Source organism: Dromaius novaehollandiae, chromosome 15 (assembly GCF_036370855.1).
Source record: "Dromaius novaehollandiae isolate bDroNov1 chromosome 15, bDroNov1.hap1, whole genome shotgun sequence".
NCBI classification, from domain to species: domain Eukaryota; kingdom Metazoa; phylum Chordata; class Aves; order Casuariiformes; family Dromaiidae; genus Dromaius; species Dromaius novaehollandiae.
In genome coordinates, this window is record NC_088112.1 from 18,411,167 (window position 1) to 18,429,156 (window position 17,990).

Sequence of the window (17,990 nt, forward strand, 5' to 3'; positions counted from 1 at the left end):
ACTCCCCTGCTTACCACCATCCATTCCAAACTGGAGTAAGCGTAGAGCACAGACTATATATTCCTGCTTATTTTCTCCCTGTTTTCCAACTATAACCCTCTGTTTCACAGACAATTTTGTTATGTATTTCAATGCACAGAGGGGAGGAGGGAGACATACCTAGTCCATCAGAAGCTCTGTGCATATTTGATATGCAGCTTCCTAAAGAAAAAGAAACACAGCATTGTGATGAGCAATTCTGAAGAGAAGGCAACATCTAGATTTACCAACTCTGATCTTTTTTCAGGCTTGACATTTGAAAAGAACACCCTTATTTTGCATTTGTATGCTCAGAGATCTTAAACCAACTTATTGGGAGGCTGAGCGCTTCTAGCTGTCTGCATCTCAGAAGTCCTGTGCAAACATTAACTAATGAATCCTCAAAGGACACACACGGGGCTGGCAGGAAAGGTCACTGATTAATGAAGTGACTTTGCCAAAGCTGTGCAGTGAGTCACTGGGGGAGCTCAGGAGTGCTTTGGTTTCTGTCTGGAACCCCTTGTTTTATCTCGGTGACTCTTAATCCCAGCCTCATTCATGTGGTAAACTTAAGCTTTATCAGGACCACTGATAAACTCCAGTGATTGACTGTTCCTCATGGGGAGAATGATGGGGAAGCCCTCTGTGCTGGTGGGACAGAACTGAGGTTTGGGTGCTGATGGGCCAAACGTTTCTTTCTGGGCCAAGCCTGACCTAGGAAGAAAGCACAGAGAGCTTCCTTTTCTGCTCTGACTTTCCAGACACCATACAAAGATCAAAGCGCTGCCTCGCACTGGCTGCATCTTGTTTTAGGGATCTACCAGTACTTGCCTCGAGGTAGTACCCAAGCTCTTGAGCTCTTTTGCACCTTCTCTGAGCCCTACTGTTTTGATAGACGGAGGGAGTCCTTTTACCCATCCGTTCTTTGGGAAGCATGTATGCCTAGTTCGGCTTCCAAATTTTTTATTTTGAAACGAAACAGCTACAGGGCCACAGCAAGCAGGGCTGCAGCGCTGGAAGGATGCAGGATTTGCTTTGTAGGCAAACACTGATAGGAGCTGGTAGTCGAAGGATAAGAGGACCTTCCACTGGGATTTGGCAGAAGCTTCAGTGTCTAATTATGGCTCGGGGTACCTTGTCTGAAGCGGTAGGATTTTTGGGTTACTTTTTCAGGGTGTACTGACATAGCTTTTTGCATGACCGGGAGTTCTGACATGATGTTTGTCTTTTCTGGTGTTTTTCCAGCAAGCGGCTCCTCTGCGATGTGGTGATTGTGGCTGAAACTGTGGAGATGGAAGCCCACCGGGTGGTCCTTGCGGCCTGCAGCCCTTATTTTTGTGCCATGTTTACAGGTACTCTTCTCTACGGCAATCGCCGCGCTCTGGCTGAACGGGCCGTTGCAGATTTTGAGACTCGTGACTGTGTCTCTGTGGAAGGACCTGCAGCAGAGGAAGTAGGCACGGGCCTCTAGAGAAGGGATTTCCGTGGAAGAGAAGAAATACAGTTAGGTCTGCAGTTCGTTACACTTGATGGACGATCTTGGCCATCTTTTGGCTAATTTCCCTGAGGCAGGGTCAGTGGGGCAGGGTGTTATGGGTGTGATGGAGTCTGCAGTATATGGGTCATAGGATGACTACTATGAGGTTTGGCTTGCTGGTTCTTTCTTCTTTTTTTTTTTTTTTCCTTCTTCCTTAAAAAGAGTTTGAACTCATGAAAACACATATTGTTAATATCAAGCACGTGTGCCGTGCCCTAAATGTGCATGGTGCACATCAAAGAAGTTGCTGGCACAGAAGCTGTAGTTTCAGGGCCTAGCCCTGCAGATGCTTATTCACGGTCACGGGTGTTTGATCTCCAATGGCACTTTTAGCTACTGCACAAAATGAGGCTGTTGTTCTCTTGGTCCCGCGGTGTGTTACCAGCTCTGCCTTTCTGCAGGCTCCACTCTTGCAGCCCTCGCTGTGCTAGTGGCAGGTGCAACCCCGGCGTGGAGGGAAGAAGAGGACCAAATTTGTGCTCTGATCGCATGGTCGCTATCGGGGATGCTCTTCAGAGGCTGTGCCCGGAGGGGGCAGCCAAAAAAGCAAGGCTGGTACCAAGGAATGACCAAGGCACTGAAGTTGCTCTAGCGAAGTTTGTCTGCTTGGGAGCTCTGTAGCTTCCTTTCCTTTTCCTTGCCCTCCTTTCCAGGAGGGGAACTAACGTAACCAAATACAAGGAAAATGAATGTATGTTCCAGGGGATGGTTGTTATGGTCCCTCAGCTTCAGCCTGATGCGCTGCTGTGCATAAGTGAGGTTTTGCTCTGATTTCACGTTCCTTGGTCGTGGCCTGGGGAAGGAGGAAGCCCCTTTCGAAGAGACGCAGGAGCTGCGTGGATGCTTCTTCCTTTTAAAAGCCTTGGGGTTAGGCCTGGTTTGGTTTGCTTCGCTGGGAGCAGAATGCAGTGTTTCTCAGGAAAAAACTTGTCATTTGGGAGTCATTTTTTCCCCCCTCTGTAACGGAGGCAGGCAGAAATAGTGGCAGAAAGAATAACATTTTGACTGCAAAAGGAGGGGTGGACTGCAATTAGGGCATTTAAATCCGTACAAGCCTATAATGCTCAGGTGTAAACAGATGTCTGAATGTCAGACGAGATCTGAGGTTTGTTCCTGTGGCTTTATTTGCTTGGTGAGACTTCCAAGGTGGGGAGCGTTGGTGTTTTCTATGCAGCTGGAACTGCGTCTTGCAGCTGGGCGTTAACGATGGATGCGCTGGTGCCTGCGATGCTCAGTCCTGATGAGAAGTGAAGATTCTTGGGAAAGCCCTGCGATGCTTGGAGGTCATCCGAGCGGGACAGCGGCCACCCTGGGCACGGCGGGGGGCTGTGCCGGTGTGTCCGTGCTGGATTTCTCTGGGCCTGGTAATGCTTCATGCCGCGAGTTAAACAGTAATCGGGTACTGCGGTCATGTGCTGCCGCTCCGGCTGCCTCTGGCTCTGGTGCAGCTCCGGCGGCTCCAGCCCTCTCCCCCCGTTCCATCGTGCTCTGAGCAGCGGGTCACGCAAAGACCGGTTCTCGGTGCACTTCTGTTCCTGAATTTTGGCGGTCCGGGTCTCCCTGTTGCAGAGGTTGGGTGCTTCATCTCCCTCCCGCTGTGCGTTACGTCACTCGTGGGAGGGTGATGTTTTAAAATCACAGCTTGGCCTATTAGTTAGGGGGTTTCTTATATTGCAGATGAGAAATGAAACTTGGCAGCTCTGGGGCGGTCGCACTGCGGGTGTGTTTGCAGGACGTGTGTGGCACTGGCGGTGGCAGGAGCGGCTTTTGCATGTGATGTCCCACTGCATCCTAGCCACGATGAGCCTTTTACTGGGGGAACCGGGCACTGGCGTGATCCCGCTGGCACCTGGGAGCAAGGTGTGGAAGGGAAGGGAGCAGCCAGTGCTCAGCATAAAGCCGTGGATGGTGGGAATCAGACTGAGACCAGCAGCCCGTCGTCTGATGGTTGCTCTGCTGCCCTTGTCTCGAGATCAGGCCTGGCTTTGAGTTAATGAATGACCTTGAGATGACCTTGTCATCTCTCCTGTACTGTCTAGTGTCCTCTGGTTAGGCATTTCTTTTAAAAATAGCCTTGGAGAGACCTCAAATAAATAGGCGCATCTTTCATTTATACCTTCCCATACTGAAGGGGAGTCTGGACCGGGTAGGTCCCACTTCAGTGTCCCTTCCTTCGCTTTTTTTAGAGCAATTCTGGTGGAGGGTAGTCTGCACCGTCGCTGGCCTCGTTCCATGGGGGGATGATGGATGGCAGTGATCTCCATCCATTTGGAGGAAACCATGGTAACCTCAGGAAGGACGGCAAATGCTTCGGTGAGGCAGTTGGGACCGTTCCCGCGCGATGCGCAGGGGGGCTTTGGCGGGGGGGCAGACGGCAGGACCCCAGGTCTCGTGTCCCTCTTGGCAGCACGAAGGGCTGCAGTGCTGTCCCCGATACGCTGGGGCATTCCCCTCCTGCAGCACGTAGGTCTGGGTTAGAGAGCAGCAAAAGCCGTAGCTGTGAGCCAGAAAGCGTCCCAGGAGCGCGGTAAACACAGAACCGGGCAAGCGAGGCGCCACGAGCCGCGGCGATTTTGACTGTAGTCTGTCTCGTGACAAAGCAAGAGAGAGGAGCTGGCTGGGCTGCTGTCGGGAGAAAAAAAAAGGCAGAAAAAGGGAAGGGAATAGAGAAGGCAGTGTTGGGTATTCAGTATATGTGAAGGGCTCGCTGGCATGGGGGGCTGGCGTCTGCAAAGCGCGTTCCCTGGAGAGGGGCAGACTCGGAGAACAGCCTCGCTGTTTTACTCGTCTTTGCTCCCGCTTACCCTTATCCATCGCTTCCGTGTAGCCTCTGGGATGGGGCTTGTGCAGCACCTTGCACAGGGAGGCCCTGCACCAGTTTGCTTCTCACCACAACCCACACGTATGCCAGGCAACACTAGTGCTTTGGCCCATCGGCTGAGCAAGGCTTGAGGCTGGCTTGTCAAAGATACGTTAGGGGTTGGGTTCTTTTGCTTAAAAAACATTTTTTTTTGGAAGGGACGTGGGATGAGACGCCTTAATTCCCTCGGTCATTTGGGTAGCTGCGGCGGTGCTTTGGAGGCCGTAGGTGCGTTGATCTGGGTGCAGGGGTAGGTGGGGAGCACTGGTTGCCCTCTCCCGTCCTGCCGCCAGCTCCCCTTCGGCACGTGTGCCGGCCTCGCTGCCTCCTCGCCCGCTGCCTGGGGGACGTGGCAGGAGTGGCACCTCCGGACGGGCCGCGTGAGGCTCTGCTCCGTGACCGCGCACGGGAGCGTCACCAGGCTGGCGAGAGCGGAGGCCGTTCGCGTGCAGGGTTGGCAGCTTGCGGGTGGGTGTAGGAGCCCACGCAGCCTTTATTTTTGTTGGCTGTGTCACGTGAGTGCCACGAAGACGGATGATGTTATCGGATCGGTCCCTCCGAGCTATTTCTGCATCGATCGCGGTGTGAGTGCATCTCCTGTGCCCCGCTGGTTTCGGTGGCTCGGTGCTCTGGCTGCCCTGCTCTGCTTAAAGGCGGGGGTTTTATCTGGGAACTCCTTAAAGCAGCCCCAGACTCCGTTTAGGCTGCTGTTGACTGGCCTGTTTTCCGAATCCCCCTCTCATCCCGGGAGATTGTTTTTTTGGGGGCGGAAGTGCGTGAAGGAGGTGATGTTTGTTCCATCAATTAAAAGTCATAACTGCTTTGAAGGCATCACAAATGTAGGGCAATTATCCCTTTGTACTTGTACATTTGTATGCATGTACTTCTCTGGACAAAATTTATTATTTAATTTTAAAAATGGAATTTGGAGCAAATACTGTTTCCTCCTACATTTCCCATAAGATGCTCTTGGCTCTTCTGATACTTAGGTCTGACTCCACTCCTGTTATTTACCTACTTACTGGCATAAGTGAAGCCAGCAAAGTTTAACTCCCAGGATGCAGCTTTTGCTCAAGCTTGGCCCCCCTCTGGCATCTGACTCGGTGCCCTGTGCTGTGCTCTTAATGCACCCGGCCGCGTCTGGCCGTGTGCTTTACGGAGGTGTAGGCTCTAATTGCTTCTCGCTTAGGCTGCAGAAACTATTTTTCCTCTTGATCCCACAGCAATACTGAGTCACCAGATTTCTTAAAGTAGTGATTATTCATGGCCTGGTTTAAGAATTGACATTTCTTCAAGCTCCCCTTTGTTTAGCTTTATTTTTGCATTTATTGTTTTCTTCCGTTTTGGGGTTTGTTCTTCCTTTTCTGCGGTTCCTCGAGATCCTGCTGATTAAAGCCTGGAACGTGGGACGTCGCTTGCTGCGTGTGGACGTTAAAGAGGGGCCCTGGGGGCTCTTTGTGCCTTCCCACAGCATGCATTTGTTGCCGCGAGGTACTCCTGGTACCCGCAGGGTATGCGCACGTGGTTCCTGCAGGGTGTTAGGCTCAGCGTTGGCTGTAACAGGGATGGGGAAAGTGTGCATGAAGCATGAGGTTCACGCACAGGCTTTTAGACAACATGGATTTTACCTATATACCTCTTGGGTGTGTGTTTTTTTGTTTGTTTTCTGGGGTTTAACTTAAGTGTTTGGAGGAAGGATATGGTTTGGATGCAACGGCTGCCTCCGAGGTGTGAGGCTGGGAAGGAGACATGAGCAGTGCATCCTTAGCACAGATGCCTTGCATAAGGCATAACGGTGTGAACAGGTTACAGCAGGATAATTTGGGAGAGAAACTTGCAGCACACGGTAGGTAACTGCTGACACATATGCTCATTTTCCTCAACAGTTTTGAGGTCGTTCTAGAGAAAAAGGGTTGCACTACTTTGCATTTGTTGCAGGGTGTACCACCAAGCAGCCTAACTTAGCTGTGGCAACTTTCTCATCTGTGTGTGTATACAAATTCCAGTTGTTAAGAGGGATATCAGAAAAGATATATGGGCTGTGGAGCAGCATGCACGTCGTGGAGCAGAAGGAGAGCTCTCAGTGTGGGGTAGATGGGCTAAACACAGGGAAACGTTTGCTTTAATTTGGCCAGAGCAGTATTTAGCTGCCTTCCTCTGAATCAACCTGTTGAGTTTATTGACTTATGCTGCTGTTTCTAAATGTGTGAGATGTTTTTTAGGTGGCATTAAGAGGCTTCTGGGGCTTGCTCATTGCCCTTAGATGGTCAGGGACAGCATCAGTCTCTTAGTGAGATACCAGGAATATGTGCTGGATGTTTGGGGAGCAAGGGCCTGAAAAGAGGACTTTCAAAGCAAACTCTAACTGTGCTTTTGAAATGAATTGCAGGAGACATGTCTGAAAGTAAAGCCAAGAAGATTGAAATAAAAGACGTTGATGGGCAAACACTGAGGAAGCTGATTGATTACATCTACACGGCCGAGATAGAGGTCACGGAAGAGAATGTGCAGGTAAGTCTGGTTCAACCGCTTCCTTGGAAACTGGAGTGAAAAGCTTGAAACTCACAGGTACGGGCACTTTGAGGGCGAGTGATCTCTTCAGGCTGCAGAAAGTAAAAGGTTGAGCTTGAAAAGAGCTGCTTCCACTCTCTGCTTAGTCTTGAGGCACTTTGCTGCTTTCCCTGTGCGTAAGTCATGTTGCATTTAGCTTTCAAATCATGCTGTTATAATGAGATTAGGCATTTGCCTTCCGAGAAGCTGTGATGACTTGTGGGTCAGTCTGTCGAAGGTCAAAACATACTCAAACAAGCAGCAAGTCAAATAGTTGTTTTAAGGTCATGGCAGAAGAATCTGGCTGTTAGTTTTTAAATTCTTCTGGGTAGTTTGAATTGTTTGGCAGAGCTTTGAGTAGAATATATTGTTAAAATGAAAGCATTCTTCCTTTCTTTGTATGTGTGTCCTCCGTCTTGAAGTTCTTTGAGGTAAATATTTGTCTAGAAGTGCAAAGAGTATTTGAAAGGCAGTCTGCAGATAAAGCAGGATGCTCAGGAGAGTGTTTTGTTGTCTGTGTTGCATGGCAGTGACTGCGTATAAGCTGGTAAAGCTTTTTCTTTGACTGTACTTGTATTTATCGTAAGAAAACAGCTGTGCACTTAGTCCCTGGATTCTGGAGAGGGTGCGGGGAGCTCGTGTGCAGACACGCTTTTCAGTCATTCCCTGTTTTTATTTGCAAGTGGCAATATGAGTTTGCCGTTGTTGTCTTTGTGAGTTGGATATTGGACAGGGTATCAACAGTCTTTGCTGTTTCAACCCTTTACTGCTTGGCATCGGGTTCTTGTTGCGTATGGGACGTGCTCTTTGAGCCCCTTCTCCCTTCCTTTCCTTGGAGAAGGCACAAGGTTCAGGTGCTTGCTCTCCTGTAACATCTGGTTCTTCCTGCATGATCTTGGGCAAAACGCTGAGATATGTCTACCTTCTAGTCCGAGCCCTATTTTATTTGCTGTGGTCTAAACCTGTGTGTCCTTTCTCTCCCTTTCTGCCCTGCAGTTTTACAAGCTTGACTTTCTGGCATGGGGAGGACACACTACAGCAAGAAGCTGAGGGTTCAAACCCAGCTGCAGGTCACTTGGGCTAGCTGTCCAGTGTGTAGCCACCTTTAATTACAGTGTACACGCAGGCTCATGAGGAGCCGAGATACTACATTACTTCTGTAACTCGTGGCAGCAAACCAGGGTGGAGCTCCTTGGACTTGCAGGACCTTCCATTGCTGAAAGAAAAACGCCATTTGCATGCTGTCAAGCTGGTTTTCCTTCCTACAGGAAACATGAAGACTGAATCCATGTGTCGTCGGAAACGTATGCTTTCCTTCTACCCTGCTGGTTGTTAGCTGGCCCAGAAGCACCCACGCGGCACGTGGGAAGCGCAGAGCTCGGGATACCATCTGGCGCTTTGGATGCCGTCCGTCTGGATTGAATGAAACTTGCTCCGAGTACTAGGCATGCCCTCGCTTTGTCCCCGTGCGAGCGTTTCGGCGCTCGGCTCCCGCTGCACCTGCGGGTGAACAGCGTGGGGGAGCTGGATCCGGCCTGGGAGCCAACTCAGTCCGGCTCTTAATGGACAGCATAGACGTGCCCCAAGAAGTCCACGTTACGTTTTCTGTTCAAAGTGACCTTTTTTAGTAAAATCTCACCAAAGGCTGCCTTCTGATGGCCTAGGGCTGTGTGAAGAGTTGGAGAGGAGCCCTGTCTTCGTATTTTGACTCCCATCTCTCTGGCAGTCAGATCAAAAACAGGAGTCTGGTGAATGCTGAGGTTTAGGAACAGAGCTTTTTCCTGATCTAATGGAGCAGGCCTTTTCTGTCCATGATTAATTTAAATAACCACTCTGTGAATAACTCTTTAGACTAGAGGTGAGATAATTCATGAGAGCTAAGAAGTGAAGCTGATCTAAAACAAGATTAACTGACTACTCTAAGTTTTATTGTGTGTTAAAAATTATCCTTGTTGAAAATGTTTTGTGGAATTTAGTATGATTGCTGAAGAAACCAATCAATAGAAGGTTTAAAGAGAAATCTCCATCCTGTCTCCAGATATTTTGCCACTGACCAAAACAGAATAAACAGGTTAATGCCTACCGTAGGGTTTGTTGTGTGGTCGCAGAAGGAGTTTATAGAAAAAGAATATTCTGTGATTCATTGGAAAGGTTCCCATCAGTGAAGGCAAACGGCACGAATAACGAGGAGTTCAGATTCTCACCGCCTGCGGTTTGGGTTAGCAATGTCGGTCTCGGGAAGAAGTGAGCAGTTTTGGTCTTTTATGTTGCCACATCCTCCAGCTGTCGGGCACCGTGTCAGCGGTCCAGCGGGAGGATGCCTTGGTGGCGTTGGTTTGCGTTGTTCCAGGAATTTTTTTTTCCCCCGCTGTGAAGTGTTTGTTTGCTGCCTTGCTTGAGCGCAGACTTCCTCCACAGCTGGAAGAAGCGATTCTTGGTATGGGTGCCAATTAATTTCTTTATAGAAATTGCAAGAGAAAAGATTGCTAAATGACATTAACTGAGCAGACGTAGCCAAGCTACCGGAGCAGGCACATAAATGAAGAGGCAGGGTCTTGTCAGTGGGCGGATTGGCCTGAGAGCAGAGTTGGGGTGAGAACAAGATGAGCAGCAGAGGTAGCGTGGGAGTGCGGGGATGAACCTTCCCAGACTCTAAGCAGTGTCCAGCACTTCACAACAACAAGCCTTTTTACAGTCCGTTTTGGTTGTTTCTTTTCTAATAGAAACCTAGTTTTCTGCTTTTGTAGGCTTAATATGGTGTTCAGTCTGTTTTTGCAGGCATATGTTTTTGTAGCTGTTACTCCTTTCATTGCCTAAATTTGGGGGGCGGGGGGATGTAAGGAAGGATGTGCATACAGGGGGCCAGGTCTGTACAGTCAGTCCCAGTGATCATCTATGTAGTGATTTACTGGGAGGTCCATGCAATTCCTCTTCAAAGGGATGTCCCAAGCCTGCAGGTGAAGGGGATTTTTGGTCCGCTCTAGCTCCATGAGGAAGAGCACTAGGCTTGCGTGGTAGAAAATATTCTCTTCTAACTCTGTTGGGATTATGTGGGTGAGAATTGCCCTGACCAGCTCAATTCTACTTAATGCATTGGAGCCTGTTTTTTAGAGAGGGATTTCAAGGCAATAGATTCGATAGTAGAATGGTTCAGGGATGATGGAAAGTCAAAAGGCTCCTGTGCTGAAAGGTCTTTTGCCTCTGAACACACATCTGGGATTTGAACTCCCGCTCGTTTGGAAGGCACGGGGCAGAGGAAGAACTTCTGTCTTTGTGGCGGTCATGGACTAGTCTGAGGAAAACCCATTCGGGCATTGCTCTCCCCGCTGTCTTCTGCTGTTCCTTTCTGTCCCCCATATCAGGGTAGCTGTAAAGGCATCTGGTTCATACACATGACAGAAGGATCTAATTTGAAGATGGAGCTTGATAAATGCATTGGGAAGAAAATTTTACCATGCAGCAAGTAAAAGTGAGGAAAACTGAAGTGAGCAACTTGGAGAGGTTCACAGATGCTTGTGTGCAGCCCTGGTTGGCTTTGGTGGAAACCATATACTTACATCTGAACAGAGCCCAGGGCCTGGTACTATGTGTCTGTATGTAAAAGCTGGCTGTTTTAACATACCAGTTCATTGGATTTTTCGGTTAAGTTCTGATTTTGAGGCTGAAATGGCTGCATTCCTGCTTGCTCTCCACCACTCACGTCAAACCTGCCAGCTCGGTGAAGGGTGATGGAAGCAGAGTCCAGCAACTGTGAAAAGGCTCGACGTGACTTTCCTGAGCAGAGCCAAAGCGCAGCCCGACTAGGGAGTTCAAGTCCCACCAGCTTTCTCTGCAGAGCTGCTTGACCTTGTTGAGCGTTGACCTGAACATCCTGAAGAGCCCAAAGCTGTTATGCTTGAGCTGACGCTTAGAGAGCAGGCAGAGTTCACCAAGAGTGTGCTAGAAAATTATTTTGCCATATCTTTGGAGGCTTAGAGGTGTTGCCACAACCATGTTTCTGAAGCAGGTGAATGGCTGGCTGCTTTTGCTGGCTCTCTGTGTCCTTGTTGTGTTGTTTTCTGTGTGTCTGGCAGAAGATGTATTGCAGTGAATACGAGCCCAAGAGCTCTTGTGCCAGCAGCGCTGGAGCACGGCGGGCTGGTGTTGAGCTGCTGGTAGGATGTGGGCTGAGAGCACCTGTCATTCAGAGAGGTGTTTTTTACTGAGGCTGTAAAAATAAGGCTTTTCATCCATGAGCAAATGCGATGGGGGAAAGCGCAGAAAACTGACGATAAAATTCAACAGCTGTTACTGAAAAACAGGTTGGGACTGAGTGACCTGAGAATCGAAGCAGTTGTGCGTGTGGAGTTCCTCTCCAGGAACAAGTTGTTCTCCTGAGCCTGTGCTAAACATTTTGCTTCTGCAGAGCCTGTTAATGAAGGCAGGAGGGCAAAGAGTTGTGGAAATGATTCCTTTGGGTTCCCATTTTAGACCAAACCCAACCAGAAACCAGGAGGCAGGCAACCCCACATGGAGAACACCGATGTTGTATCACGCGTGCATTGGCCTCCGAGTGGACATGCAAGCTTCTTGGCTTGTTGATCTCGGAAAAGAAATTGTGCTGAAGCCTGTGGAGATCACGCAGTTTTCTGTGATCTGGCTGGTCATGCCAGTGAACCAGGAGACTTGTGAGGAGGCCTTTCATCCTCCTAGGAGCTCTGGTGAAGACCCCTGGACCTCTGGCTGTAGACCATGGATGCAGTCCCCGTTCAGCGTGTCAGTGGGCACAGATCCTTGCTGATGGCACTTAATTACCTGCGGGCAGCCTGAGCGTTACAGTCCCACGAGAAAGTCATTACTATTAGGGTTGTACTGGGGAAAAGTCCTGATTAACCTGATTTCACAATTAAACTCCTGCTAATGAAGTGCAGGATACCACGCGTCTGGTGTGTCCTTCTATATCAGCCACAGGCTGACTCATGCAGAAAGAAAATGGAAAATGTGTCTAGAAATCGGCTGCTCAGGGGAACTAGATGCTGGAACTGTCAGCTTTGCAGACACAACAATAACAAAAAATGGCTTAAGAAGTGGGGAAGAACTTAAAATCCGTAGCACTTCCTTTTCAGCAGCGCCCTGCACCTGAGGTTGCCCGGAGGACTTTATGACTTCCAGACGAAGGAGTGTAGCCAGCACGGAGGCCGCTTTGATTTTGCCAAAATAAAGGGGTGAAAGTGGGTCACTTCATCTCTCTCCCCTCCTCCTCTCCAAAAGCTGTAGCAATGCAAAGTAAAAGCCAAGGGCGAGGCATGGAGCCTTTCAGCTCAGCTTGAAGAGCTATAATAAACCGGGGCTATTTTCTCCCTTCTGCAGAAGATCCTTGCCTTGCATCGTCCCCCCCGGAGTCCTAGGGAGCCCTCTCAGCAGCAGTAATGCCTTCTTTTATGTATTACGGCAGTTACAGCTGTGCTCTGCTATGAATTTGGAGAAGGTAGGTTAGGAATGAGCAGGCAACGTTGCCAGCAGCTCCCCTGTTTTCTCTCTTGTCTCTTTATCCCTTCTTATGTCTGCTGCTGGAGACGTTTTGTGACGCTCAGCCTGCCACGAATGCCGCCCGCCTTTGCTGTCTCACCCCGGGCACAGCATTTAAGCAGAAGCGCCGTTCTTCACCCCCTGCACTGGCTGCAGTGCGGCTGCGGGGTGACGAAGCCTCATTGCCTCCCTTAGTCTAAATAGCCGTGTTAGAGGAGAGGGGTTTTATCTCCGTTCATGTGCCGTTGGGAGCCGTTCAGTTACGAGCAGGTATCTAACCTGCCTTGCAGGCACGAGATCCACTTGTTTCTCTGGTCGCCGTTTCCCCAGGAAGCAGCTGGAGGAGTGTCTTGCTGTCTGTGCAGATGTTCAGCCCCAGCTGTGGCCGTGGATGTGCTGCTTAGGCTTATACCTAAATCCTTATTTGGTTTCCAGTCTGACCAGATTGTCAGAGCAGTTTATAAGCTGTAACATAGCTGTTCTTGCAGCCCTTGCTGCCCTGGGGAGATGTAATTCTCCCCGTTTCACAGGGGAGGGATGGTGGCACGGAGGGTGCCTCTTGCCCGAGGTGACGGGGAGGGCTGTGGCAGAGCAGGGCACTACCCCGGTCTCTGAAGCCCAGCGTTAATGCCCTGGCTGTTGAACGATCCTCACAGCAACCCAGCTCGCTTCCTGGGTTTTGGTTGAAAGATGCCTCTAGTTCAAAGGTTTATAAAAGTGTTTGGTTGCATGGACAATGTTCTATAAAACTTGAGAGAGGTATAGAGTCTGCTGAGTGACAGAGCACTTCTGGTAAAATAAAGTATTATTGCTGTTTAGTACCATAGGTGGGTTCTGAACATAATTTATTTAGCAAAGAAGTCAGTTTCAGTAAATAATTTTGATATGGTTTCAGAAGACAATTAGATTTTGGTAAGGAGGCTGATCTAGGAGAGAAGCCAGCAGACTCGTATGTGCTTTCTCTACATTGTTCACAGTGGCTGGAATTCAATGACTAAGAGCCAAATCTGGACCCAAATGAAGTGACTTGCCTGGATATTAGTGGAGTTGCAGTTTGGTCCTGCTACATATTTAGGCAGGGCATTTCCTCTTGTTATTGCTGAAGGAAACAGAGCTTGTGCTAGCGGATATCCTCTGCTTGCTTTTCGCCCTCCCTGGTAAAAAACAAGATGAGTGGTGAGATGTTCAGCTGGGAGATGAAAAAGAGAAAATCCACTCCTCTGTTGCTAGGCTATTTATATCCTACTTTTAAAAAGTATTAGATGGAAATGCCCCTTTTTTATCAATTACAGTGGAGTAAGACACCTTCTACTCTGACCTGTCAGGCCAGCACGAGACTGTACTCGTGGCTGTAGGATGTCCAAGAGGCTGTGCTGGGAGGTTGGTCAGTGATGGTAGTGAGAAGAGTCCGTCTTAGAGGCAATATCCCAAAACACTTGAGCCGGTCAACTGTGCCCTTGATCGCTGCGGACTGCAGGGAGGAAGCCTGGGCTCGTGCATTGCCGTAGAGGGTTTGCAAGGATCCAGCTTCTTGCGAAAGTCAAGCGCTTGCCTTTCTGCTGATATAAGGAGATGGTTCAGCCAGAATAGAAAGTTGTTCACTGCTAGGTCTCAGAAATGCAGGAGCATTGTTATCTTGATTTAATTAAAAGCACAAACTAATCTCCTCCTGGCATCAAGATGTTTGGGCCAAAATGGGCTCACAGGTTAATTGATTTCTTTATTTTATTGTTGGCTATTGGGACGACGGCAAAAGCCTACAGCTAGGCTGGGTTTTGGAACGTGTCGGTGCCTTAGAAAACACCTGGGGGCAGGTTCCTTGCAGTTCTCCTGCGATGGGCGACAGGAGTGCCGGGGAGGTGGCGGAAGGCAGGCGAAAGAACATCTTTGCCCCTTCTCTGCCACCCTGAGTTCAGGGCGCTGAAGATTGTTAACCTGTTTGTTTTGTTTAACAGCCACTTGTTTTCTCAGTGGGAAATAATTTTCCGGAAATCTGTGCTCAGATGGTGAGCGCAGATGCCTGGTTAGAAGGACATGTGTGAAGCAGCCAGAGCTGTAGAAGGGTTGGAATAAGAAACGTCTGCAGTTGCTGTCAGACCATAAGAAAGGAAATCGCTGATGTCATGAGCTGTAACATCCAGACTGACTCTGTTTTTTACTTCCTGTTCTCATTTGCTGGCCTCGGAGATGTTCTTTCCAGCAGATGTCACATTCCTGACGTGCTTTTGCCTTGCTTTTTTACACTTTAGTATTGCGGGTACCAAGGAGTACTTCATTTGCAGGTGCAGTCGTGAACCACAGGACTGAAATGTCCAGAGTTGACCCCACCTTTCCCGAGAGCCTTGCTGTACCGAAAAACCTCCTGGAGGTTGCTGAGAAATCATCCCTCTCTAACGTGGCAGTTTGGCTCCCCTGCTCACGAGCCAACAAGGTTTTGTTGGAAATGCGAAGGCTCTAGGGTTTGAGGGTGATGAAACTCTGGGCTTGCATGGGCTTTGAATGTGATGGTAAACACGTAGACCATTTACAGGAAAAAACCTCTGTGCTGGACCTACCTGGATAAAAACCAGAAATTCAGGTGTGTCCGTGGTTGCTTATGTTTTGTCCTCGCCTTGCCTGCCCTGAGGTCTTTTAGGAGGGAAGACGTGAGGAGAAGAGCTCCGCTAGGTCCACGTGGTAAAGCTATTTCCATCTCTCAGGGCACGGAGTGGGAGCGTCCGCATTTAGATAGTGCTGAAACTTTAATATGCCTTTTTATGTCTCACAGTGACGTGTCCCTGTGTGAAGGGGAACTAGACCTTATTTGTTTAAGTCGGGAATCGAGCTGTCTCTGTTGCTAACTCTTAATTCCCCTTTGTCTTTTCAGGTTTTGTTGCCAGCTGCTAGTTTATTGCAGTTGATGGATGTTAGAAAAAACTGCTGTGACTTTCTCCAGTCCCAGCTGCATCCCACAAATTGCCTTGGCATTCGAGCCTTTGCAGACGTGCACGCGTGTACCGAGCTTCTGCAGCAGGCAAATGCCTATGCAGGTGAGGAAAGGGTCGTCCGTTTGTGGAGTGCAGCCTGTTTCCAGGTAGTGTTGGCTGATGGGTTGAGCAAGACCAACATATCCTGGTGAAGCTCTTTGTACTTCTCGTATTAGAAAGAACATCGAGTGGAGTACTTCATTGGGTCGCAGACTTGTAACTTTTTTGTGGCGTTGCAAATTGTGGGATTTAATTTGGTTGCAGGGAAAACCTTGGAGATTAAAAAAAAATAAAAAAAAGATTCTTTGGATCCCAGTTTACAAAATATTTCAATGTATTCCTAATAAGCTCTTTGGCTGCCTGCTCAACAGCACAAGCCGTGCTGGTGTGCTAGTGTCTTCCTCTTATATGTTGGCCCATGACAGCAGTAAGATGTGATTGTGCAATTTTACATTCTAGGAATAATTGGCTTTAGGCAAAATTAAATCTTGATGGGAGTGGGAACACTCAGCTAAAACAAATTGTCATAAAATTTGAGCCTCTGATCAGTGTAGCAGTAGCCACTCGCACCGTGGGTGGGTGTACTCCTTAATGCTTCATAACGCTTGCTTCCCTGACAGTGGGTATGCTTGGCTGCAATAAGTAGGTTCAGGCAATTGCCTCCTGCATCTCTCTTCTAAGGCATAAATGTGAAGCTGCTCCAAGTGGGGCCACGCTCTCAACTCCCCGGCGCTTTCCAGTCTTCTCCAGGAGAAGAGTAACCCTTGATCTCCTCTTGGGAGAATCTGGTTGTTTTCTCTACTCAGTTCTGTCTATTTGTACAGATAAAAGTACACCTGCTGTCTCCTGGAGCACCTGCTCTGTCCTGCAGCATTTTTCCTCGTACGTTATTTTCCTTAATTGGACCATAAGTAGGCTCAGTGGAATAAAACTATGCCCACCAGATCCTCCCCTCTTCTCCTGCAAATAAAAGTAAAACCTTTTCAGCTGCTCTGGCTGTATTATCCCCTGGAGGAAAAGGTACCCTGGAAGGAATGGTTAATTGTGTAAAGGCTTGCTCGTAATATCTCATTATCCTTGCTTCCAGGCCCTGTTTAATCTTTAACCCAACAAGCAGTGCATTCACTGTATATTTATTTGGTTGTTTGGCAATTAGAAGGTCTGCTTTGTTGTTTCATTGGCCTTCATGTGTCCCAGTTAGTACAGTAGCCCATGTACTGTTAATGAAACGCCATTAATAAAAATGCCATTAAAATTCTTTTCACTATGTTGTTTATGTAACAAGCATTAAACGGAGACAGAAGTCCACAAGCTCAAGAGTCCATGATTGTACGAGCTCAGTTACTTGCTTAGTTCTAGCCAATGGATAACTTTAGTAGGTAGAGGGGCCTTCCTGATGCAAGAAGCCACAAGTTCTTACTTTACTCGAATCAGTAAATATTTTACTTGCTTCCAACAAATAAGAAGAGATCAAATATCTTTCTACTGCCAAATGCCAGTCCAGAATGAATAGGAGATTGTGTCCAGAAGTCAGAGTACATACAGATTACTGTGTCAGGAGCATTTCCTTTTTCGCAAGTATTTAAGGCCAGAAGAGTTCATTAGAACTTGTATACGATTTCCAGCATCACACATATCATGAGGCTTTGTCCAGATACTGCTATTTTTAGTCAAGAGCCTTTGGCTTAGCTAGGGTGTTTCGGTCCCCAGGAAATTAAGTGGGGTCCGCAACAGGGGAGACCCAAGTGCCCCTGAAGTGCTGGCGTAGGTAAGGAGTTGTTTGGGTGCAATCTCCGAGGTGCTCCGCTCTGGGAGTCGTGCCGCCTTGTGCCTCTCTAGTGCTGCTTTTTGGCTGGCAAAGTACTTTACAGAGGTGAAAATAAGAGGCGGATCTTGCTGCTGAGGGAGCTCTTTGGATATGTGAGTCTGAACTTCTCAGAGCTAAAGGGATCAGGGCTTGGAAAAAGCCGCTTCGGATAAAGCGTCTAAGACTCAAGTTGCCGTGTTTCAGTAGAAGGTAAATGGGACTCTGTAGGTGAGATTAAATTGGCATGTATTTGTAACAAATGCTTGTAAAAGTCTCTGCAACTGGCTGGTGGCCGTTTTGTCCTATAAATATTTAATTGTTTCCTAGCACCCTTTGAGTGGACGTAATGCAGGACAGATCGGCTGGTGCCTTGTGGAACTTTATTGCAGTGAGTCAGAAGTCTCCCAGTCTGCGATTATAGTGGTATAAGTTGCCGTATTTTGTTTGTAAGTGGCTCCCAGAGTTACAGCAGGAGGGGGGCACTTGGAGGCAAGAAGGGATGAGAAGAAATTTGTAGGGCTGGAGTCTACGCAAGGTCAGGAAGGTGGGAGGGTGGTGCTGAGAGCCTTGAGGAGGGGAAGGATGAAGTTTGTGCATTTTGGGGGAAAGAAGTGGAAGGAGAAAAGGAGCGTGATCCTACGTGAGCATGTTGGATGTGGATCCACCCAAGCGTTGAGCAGGTCTGGTTCTGTCTAGCTTGTTGAAGTGGGCAAGAACTGAATCTCGAGGTGGCCTGGCTCCAGG

At 48.6% G+C, this 17,990-nt stretch overlaps 1 protein-coding gene across 1 annotated transcript in view; it reads left to right on the plus strand.

Annotated features, from left to right (window-relative positions):
* The window catches only part of KLHL3 (kelch like family member 3), a 50,509-nt gene that overhangs the window by 9,076 nt on the left and 23,443 nt on the right, over nt 1-17,990 (plus strand). The window contains exons 3-5 of the mRNA XM_064521094.1: nt 1,264-1,370; nt 6,805-6,926; nt 15,340-15,502. Coding sequence (XP_064377164.1) covers nt 1,264-1,370; nt 6,805-6,926; nt 15,340-15,502 — 392 coding nt within the window. The remainder of the gene's footprint in view (nt 1-1,263; nt 1,371-6,804; nt 6,927-15,339; nt 15,503-17,990) is intronic.